The sequence below is a fragment of the Ranitomeya imitator genome, chromosome 10 (assembly GCF_032444005.1).
Source record: "Ranitomeya imitator isolate aRanImi1 chromosome 10, aRanImi1.pri, whole genome shotgun sequence".
NCBI lineage: Eukaryota > Metazoa > Chordata > Amphibia > Anura > Dendrobatidae > Ranitomeya > Ranitomeya imitator.
The window spans coordinates 23,276,454-23,285,764 of NC_091291.1; the positions used below are offsets into that span (position 1 = coordinate 23,276,454).

The window sequence follows — 9,311 nt, forward strand, 5'->3', positions numbered from 1 at the left end:
ATAATAATAATAATAATAATAATAATAATAATAATAATAATATTATTAATAATAATAAAAGTTTAAAAAAATAGAAAACCTTTAATAATTAAATAATAATAATAATAATAATAATAAAAACAATTTACCCCCTCTTATCTCAGTTGTAAAAAAAAAATATATTCATTATTGTCGCACCCCGATCAATGAAAATATAAAATTGATTAAACATATGAGAAATGCAATAAACATAAAAAATGTCAACATACCAGAAATTACATTTTTTTTTGTCAACGCACCTCGCCCAAAAAAATGCAATAAAAAGTGATCAAAATGTCACGCACATTTTAAAAAAAAATCAGCTGACAACTAAAAAAAAAAAGCCCAATTTAAAATCCGTAGATTGAAAAATACGGAAGTTACAGATCTCAGAAAGTTCCGAAACCAATTACATTTATTATTATTATTTTTTTTTTTTTTTATTTTTTTTTTACAAATTTCTGAATTTTTTTCAACGTTTTTCAGCACGTTGTATGGTAAAGTGAAAAGTGTAATTGAAAACTGCAACTCGTCCGTCTATGTAGATGGATGGAAAAATCATAAAGTTATGGCTCTTGGTAGAAGGGAAGGAAAAAAAACCCAAAAAGCTCAAAAATGAAAAATTGCAGTCGGGAAGGGGTTAAGATTTTGCGAACTATGTAGCTGCCGTTTAAGCACTCAAAATGCATTAGTCTCTGTAACCGACAGTGCAAAGCAAGAAGTATAATATTAATTTCTTGCTTTTCCCAAACATCTCCTAGCTCTGAGGAGAGTCTACTTGTTTACCGTACACTACGCACCATGGATAATTACTAACCACAATATTATATCTCTTATAATAGTGCCAGAGTTGTTCATAAAAACTTTTTATTTTGCAGAACAAATGTAGTATTTTTCTCTATTCTTTGTCGCCCTCTAGTGGTTGTAGTCTTTTTTTCATTTCTCTCTCGTCCTCTAGTGGTCGTTGTTAAAAAATGCACCTTTTCATATTTTTTGTATTTTGACCCTAAATTAACAATATTTGTTGTCCAGAAAAAGGTATCAAAATGCCCCTGATTATAAAGACTTTTGCCAACTTTTTATAAAAATGACTGGATGTAGTTTTCGGGATTAGTGATGGTATTCCTATTAAACTCCTGTAGTTTAGTGGTCGATGCCTAAGACGGCAAAGGAGTATTGACATTTATCATACATGGGCATAATATATAATATCCTTGGAAGTTTATTGAGTGTTAGTCGATAACAATTAACCATTAATTGCAATCATTATTGATAATATATAATTTCAGAAGTGGCACGGGGTTAGTGGTGGTCTTGGGCATTAAAGTATACATTTTATTTAATAACTGTCATGATTATGACACTCTCTTTTAAATCCCTTCGTAAATTATATTACCTATGCAATTGCTACGGGAAACAAGCTGCATAGGGTGTTTTATAGCTACGTTAATCGCAATAGTAAATTCCTATATAATGAGCTCCCCCTAGTGGTAGAAGGTAGAGTTACAGTCTTTAAATATTTTTTCTTTTCCCTGTGTTTTTCTCATCCTAGGCAATGAGCCATAAACACACAAAAAAGTGTTAATATCTCAAGAAGGGTGCAAATTTTAATGAGCAGTAAATTACAAATGTGCATGTTTTTACAACTAATAGCCATTTGTGAAGAATGGAATAACTATTTAACTTCATTATTAGCCGGTAGGATGTGGGAAATGCTCCTGCTAAGCAATATATGTGGCTCACGCCACCTGCTGGACCTTAGTGGTAGGTCACTTACTGCCTTTGTAGATGACATTGGCTGTCAACTTCCAGGGTTGAAAAATATTCTAAAAACACTTTTTTGTATCAAAAACTAATCTAAAGATACATTTTATTGATGCTACCCTGAGGCTTCAACTTTGGCTCCACCACTAAGAGTTGTGAAATACACAAATATCCTCCCAAGTTCAGCAGTAAGTACGTAACTGCTCTCGTACTTGACCCAGGAAATAACATTCAAACCAATGCCATTATCCAACAACAGAGGTTTAATAGGAAATTCGACATTAATACGTCTTAAGCCAACAGTGAAACAATGGCTGTTTTGTTGGGATGTTTGAGAGCAAAGGTTGAATCATGTTTTAAGAGAGGAACCTGATGTGAAAAGCAAGGCAAACAGTGATACATTTACGCTTCAGTAGACAAGTATATAAAATGTTACAAAAGCTATTTCAAGGAAAGCAAAAAATGCTCCAGAGGTCATGAAAAAGTAACAGTATTAAAGCGTTTAAGCTTTGCTGCCTAATGTATAGTCTCTGATGTGATAATACCAAACAGAGCATAGTAAAGCTTTAAGACCACTTGCCTATAACTACAGAACCTCTGTGATGAGCATATATCTTCTTTCATATATTTCATCTTCTATAACACTGCCTACATAGCCTGCGATTGGTTCCAATATAGTTATACTAGAAAGCTCTAATCAAATTATAAAGCATTACTTAACATAAATGAAACCTCTCACAACGAAATAACTTCCTATTTGCTACCTCTATTCATTATTATTTGTAAAAGTTGGGATTTCCAAACATAATCAATAAATATACTTGTTAAGGGTGAATCGCAAACCCATTGCGGTCCCCAAATGTTGGTATTAAAAATCTTCAGGAAATAGATAAGAAAGTTTGTCACTCTGAATATGTCCTATACACATTAAATATCTCTTGTTACTGAAAGTGTAGCAACCTAATTTATGCTGTATCCATAATAGAAATACTAAAACCGGGTGTGATTGGTTTAATTGACTTTACCCTGAGAAAACAATTTGAAAACCTTTAGTAATAGACATGAATTAATATAAGGCAATTATTTTTAACAAATATTGACTATTTTCTCTTTGTCTATGTTACAAGGCTTGAGGTATCTTGAAGTCTATCAATGAATTACAAATTTGAAATACAAAGAAGCAAAAAACATAGATAAGGGTGAATGTTAACCCCATTGCAGTCCCCGAACATTGCAGTAGTCTGCATAAGGGTGAATATTAACCCCATTGCAGTCACCGAACATTGCAATAGCCTGGATAAGGGTGAATATTAACCCTACTGCAGTCCCCGAACATTGCAATGATGTGGATAAGGGTGAATGTTAACCCCATTGCAGTTCCAAAACATTGCAATAACCTGGATAACGGTGAATGTTTACTCCCATTGCAGTCCCCGAATATTGCAATAACCTGGCTAAGGGTGAATGTTAACCCCATTGCAGTCCCCAAACATTGCAATAACCTTTAGAAATAGGTCCTGAGAATCTGATATAAATATTACAATTTTGTGATACATACTTAAGATTTTAAGTAGAAACATCAATGCTCCTTGGCACTTTAATGCAAGGTGCAATGCAAAATTTATTCCAATAGGATCCAAAGTCTATCTTTTTCAACCCATGAAATAAACTTTCTAGAAGAGGCTTCTTGAAAGTGGTGGAGGAGAAATAAAATATTATGGGATCCAAAGATGCATTAAATGTGCTGAGAAGTAAAGCATACACCCTCCACTCTGGACTTGCACCTTCGATGAAGCCCACAATATGGGATACATTATAAGGCATGAAGCACACAATGAAATTTATGAGTGTAGCCATCACTAGTCCAATGGCTCTTCTTTTTCTTTTGCTGTCTAGATGAGACCGCCACATGACAATTTTGATAAAGTTCCCATAGCAGAAGATGGTGATCAGAAATGGGATACAAAAAAGCACAAAACACATTTCTAATCGAACAGTAAGTAAAAGTTCCAACTGAGGTGGTGAAAATGTATTATAACACACCGTAGAGTTGCTGCTGGCCGTCATGTTAGATGCAGAATGCTCCACAATAAAGACAATACTGCAGTGAACTGTGGCAAGGAACCATATGAACATGCTCCCCACCAAGGAGTAGAGTGGATTTCTCAGGATCTTATATTTTATGGGGAAAGCAGTAGCCAGATATCTCTCAACACTTATAGCCATGAGAAACAGTGAGGTGATGTAGATGCTACTAAAGTACATAAAGGCAGACAGAGGGCAAAAAACATAGGGCATTGGCCAACTCATATCGAATGCAGCTTCAACCATACGAAACGGGAGGAAGGTCAACAGGAGCAAGTCGGAAACGGTCAAGTTGGCCAACAAAATGTCCACAGGGAGAAGGTTGTGGCTGGATTTGTTAATGAGTGTAGATAGGGCTGCAATATTGAGAGGAAGCCCTGTGAAGAAAGTGAAGAGGTAGACAAATAAAAAAAGATACTTGGATCCTGGAAAATAGCTCATGATGGCTTCACAACTTCATGCCTTGGTCACTGATAGGCAAGGTTGGATAGGCTCTTGGTTGACCTGCAAATTGGAAAAGAACAAAAGACAAATTATAAGTAAATGGATAATTAAATGTTGTTGGAAGATTGGATGAACCTAGAAAATATCATAACCCAACTTCTGGGAAGTTAAGCTCAGATGGACATGTTGAGTCATCGGGAGATCTGACCATAGATATAGACTCATCCATCTAAACAACGCCTTTTCTAAAGGTGAGATAGACACCAGTGAAGGCTTCCATTATAATAAAGGAGGTCACAATGAGTAAATGGGTTTGGCAGCTCGATTCTTTTCTAATGAAATTGGCCAGACACAACCCATGAACATATACATATTATAACATATGTACATGTACGGCGCAAGTCAGAAGAGGGTGGAGTGGAGCTGCACCCACAATTGTTAACCTATTAAATGCCACTTTCAATCTATGACACATTCCGACACAGGGACGTGTCATTCCATGTCCCCATGGAACGGGATCACAGGTCGCCGATGGGTCAGCGGAAGACATCCATGCTTGTCATTACATAAGTCCTTTAAAAATCAACCAGCGGCCGTGATTTCTGCTATATACAGCAATGTTGTGGCATAGCAGCTAAGATCGGATGATTGCAGCTTTAAGTCCCCTAAGGGGACTATTAAGAATAGTGATATGTAAAAAAGAAATAAAAAAAACATGAAAAAAAGCTTAAACCATAACAGTTCAAATTATCCCCTTTACCACTTTAAAAATAATGATATATATATATACAGTATATATATATATATATATATATATATATATATATATATATATATATATATATATATATGAAGCATATATGTGGTATTGTAACATTCTGAAAAGTCTGGTCTATGAAAATATAATAATAACCAAATCGGTAAGCAACGCAAACGAATAAAGTTTCAAGAATGCCAAAATTTAAATTTTTTTTGGTCCCTGCAATGTCACGAAAAATGGTGTAATGGTATGTTTTTCCCAAAATGGTATCAATAAAAACGTCATCTTGTGTCGCAAAAAAGAAGCCATCAAACAGCTCCATCGACCGAAAAATAAAAATACTAATGGCCTCGGAAAATTTACGACACAAACCCCCCAGATTTTTTCTTTTGCAAACTCTTTTTTTCACCAGTAAAATAATTTAAAAAAACTTGCCGTGTTTGGTATCTCCGTAATTGTACTGATGAGCAGAATCATTTTTCGAGGTCATTTTTACCACATAGTCATTTCTCTCTACTTGGAATTTTTTTTCCGGTTTTCCGGTACACTATGTCGTAAAATTAATGGTGTCAGTCAGATGTACAACTCGTCCCGCAAAAAAAAAAAAAAAACAAGCCATCGTATGACTATGTGGACAGAAAAATAAAAAAGTTATGGCTCTAGGAAGAAGTGGAAGAAAAAATGGAAACGAAAATTGTCCGCATCGTGAAAGGGTGAGTATAGAGAGATCCTCTACATTAGACATTGAAGAAAAATAGATAAAATGGATATAAATATATATAAATATTTGGATATATTTTTTTGCCATGCCGTGCTTGGTTTATCTAGCTAAAATAGTAGATAGATCACAGACGAATAGTATATACCTTAAATATTTCTTGGCTTGGTGTGTGACTCACTCCACATGTCTCCTCTCGGCTCTTGCGGACCTCTCCCTCTACCGACTAGGAATAATTAGGCAGAGTGTGAACATCGTTTCCCCTCTTCATTATTATCTGCCCTATGTTTATTGAAGGCTGCCCGATCAATACTTGTATCTCGCGCAGTGGCTGTGTCGGTTCCTGAGCAGCTGTACTGCTCCGGTGAAGTCCTATAAAACATTAACGTGAAAGCTTATTAAATTATTTTCTATGGCTCAGGGGAGGTGGATCCTCCTCGCACAGTCCAGGGACACGAGAGATCTGGGATTTCAGGTTTCACTGCCATTCTGGTTACGTTACCACAAGTAAAGAAGATACAATAAGATTCCAACCATTGGATCCCAATAGTCCAGAACTCGCCCTGGTTCTGTGTGTGCCAAGGAAAACACATTTTCGGGACGGTAGGATGGCACAACGCAATATTTTATTTCCATTGTTTTCCATCCTTATTTTCTCACAAGATGTGTTTAAGTTTTGATAAACTATATGTCCGCCACGAACCCCGAAGTTTCCAGATCGGGGTCGATCATCGCTAAACAGAACCTCAAAGAATTGCTGTAATGTAAAATAACAATGCTATGTAACACTCACCCTCCTCTGGTCCACTGTTGGTCCACGGCTCTGGTCTCTGTGTTTTGGCTGCAGAGGTGACATCATGTCTGCTGAAAACATCAGCGCTGCAGGCAGTCATTGTACTCAGTGGCTGATTCAGGCTACCCCTACCCAGCCAGTGAATTTAGTGATTGACTGTAGCAGTAATGTCATGTCTACAACACACATCACCACTGCAGCCAATCACTGTACTTAGCAGCTCATGCTGTCTACCTTGACCATCCTGCTGACTCATTGGTTAGCTACAGCATGTTATGCACCTTTCCAGGATATGAGTTTTGCTTCCCTCATACTGGTCCACTAGACTCTGTGGTGCTCCACATTGGGCTTTACAGCTGGCCCGGTGTGATCCCATGTGAGCATCTGCCCAGGTCTATATAAGGCTCACCAAGATGAACACTTGTGTCTTGGTATTAAGACTTCAGTGCTGCTAAGACTCTGTGTTACTCGGTACACCTTGATCTGCTCTGCTGCCTGACTGTGGTCTTCAGGACATCTCCTGCCTGCCTGTAGTTTCCAGCATCCTAACTACTTGTCCGTGGTCTACTGCATGTCTCCTGCCTGCAGTTTCCAGCATCACAATTGCCTGTTCAAGGTCTGCTGGACGTATCCTGCCTGCCTGTAGTTTCTGGCATCCCAGCTACTTGTCTGTGATTTCCTAGACGTCTCTTGCCTGCCTGCGGTTGCCAGTACCCCCTGTCTGTTTGCAGTCTGCTGGACGCCTCCTGCCTGCCTGAGGTTTGCCGCATCCCAACTGAGTGTGCGCTGTCTCCTGCCTGCCTGAGGTTTCCAATATCAAAGCTGCCTATCTGTGGTCTCCTGGACATCTCCTGCCTACCTGCAACATCCCAGCTGCCTGACTGTGGTCTCCTGGATCTTCCCTGCACGCCATTTCCAGAATCCCAGCTGCCTATCTGTGCTGTCCTGGACTTATCCTGCCTTCCTGTGGTTTCCAGCATCCCAGCAGCCTGTCCAAGGTCTCCTGGTTGTTTCCCGCCTGCCTGCGGTTTCCAGTATCCCAGCTATCCATGTTCTGTGTGCCTCACCTGTTTCCTTTACAGATGCTCGTGGTCCATGTGCCCACCCAGACATTGGGCTTGGAGAATCCACCTCACCTGGTGAGCATAACACAGCAGATATGTCATGCCTACAGTGCACATCACTGCTGCAACCAGCCACTGGACTCAACAGTTTTACTGATGCAGACAATATGACCTGCTGAGTTCAGTGATTGTCTGCAGCAGTGATATGCCCTCTCAATGTGACATCACCGCTGCAGCCAAAATGCAATAATTATGCAGGCAGCATCGGACTGGAGGAAACAGCCTATTTTCGTTTTTGAACTTGCCTTTTTTTTCTTCCCTTTCTTTCAAGAGACATTTTCATCAAGGTAGCTGTATAACAGTTTTTTTGCATTAAAAGATTAGGTTTCCATTCAAAGTGTTTATCAAATAATGACATTGGAAAGGAAAAATATGAATATCTGTCATCTTTTATATGATTAGTTCCTTTGGGATTAATTTAGCTGCAAAAATGATCTGGTGTCACATGCCTGGGCTGGAACGATTTAAAAGCTGCTGTGAGTGATTGACAGTGGAACTTAAGGGGTTAACAGCAGCCTTCTGAATCCTACTTTGTCTTCTGCTGTCATTAATGACAGCTCGAAGTCTTTTGCGGTAGTTGTGGACGAGGTTCGTTATTTTCTCAGATGGTAACACAGCTCACTCTTCTTGGCAAACAGCCTCCGGTTCCTGTAAATTCCTTGGCTGTCTAGCATGAACTGCTTGAGATCTCCCCAGAGTGGCTCAATGATATTGAGGTCAGGAGACTGAGATGGCCACTCCAGAACCTTTACTTTGTTCTGTAGCCAATGACAGGTCGACTTGGCCTTGTGTTTGGATCGTCGTTATGTTGGAACGTCCAAGTACGTCCCATGCGCAGCTTCCGGGATGATAAGTGCAATTTGCCTCCAGTATTTGCTGATAACATGCTGCATTCATCTTTCCTTCAACTTTGACCAAGTTTCCTGTGCCTTTGTAGCTCGCACATCCCCAAAACATCAGCGACGCACCTCCATGCTTTACAGTAGGAATGGTGTTCCTTTCATCATAGGCCTTGTTGTCCTCTCTCCAAATGTAACGTTTATGATTGTGGCCAAAAATTTCAATTTTGGTCTCATGACTACAAATTACCTTGTTCCAGGAGTTTTGAATCTTGTCTCTGTGCTGTTTTGTGTATTGCAGGTGAGATACTTTGTGGAATTTGCACAGTAATGACTTTCTTCTGGCAACTCGACCATGCAGCCCCTTTTTCTTCAAGTGCCTCCTTATTATGCATCTTGAAACAGCCACACCGCTAGTTTTCAGAGTCCTGTATTTCAGCTGATGTTATTTGTGTTTTTTTTTTGCATTCCGAACAATTTTCCTAGCAGTTGTGGACGACATTTTTGTTGGTCTACCTGACCGCAGTTTTGTTTTTACATAGCACCTGATTTTCCATTTTTTAATCACAGTTTGAACGCTGCTGACTGGCATTATCAATTCCTTGGATATCTTTTTGTATCCCTTTCCTGTTTTATACAGTTCAACTACCTTTTCCCGTAGATCCGTTGACAATTGTTTTCCCTTCCCCAAGACTCACAATCCATGAACGTCAGTGGCTGGATGAAAGATGCAAAAGTCTGTCTGGATCCCAGAAACTCACTCAGC

At 38.8% G+C, this 9,311-nt stretch overlaps 1 protein-coding gene across 1 annotated transcript; it reads right to left on the minus strand.

Moving 5' to 3' along the window:
* Positions 1 to 2,056: 2,056 nt before the first annotated feature.
* On the minus strand, positions 2,057 to 6,096 carry LOC138651082 (free fatty acid receptor 3-like). Its single transcript, XM_069741064.1, has 2 exons — positions 5,938 to 6,096; positions 2,057 to 4,371 (listed from the first exon to the last, which is right to left on the minus strand). The coding sequence occupies exon 2, from the start codon at positions 4,306 to 4,308 to the stop codon at positions 3,349 to 3,351; it is 960 nt and encodes a 319-aa protein (XP_069597165.1). The 5' UTR covers positions 4,309 to 4,371; positions 5,938 to 6,096; the 3' UTR covers positions 2,057 to 3,348.
* Positions 6,097 to 9,311: the final 3,215 nt, after the last annotated feature.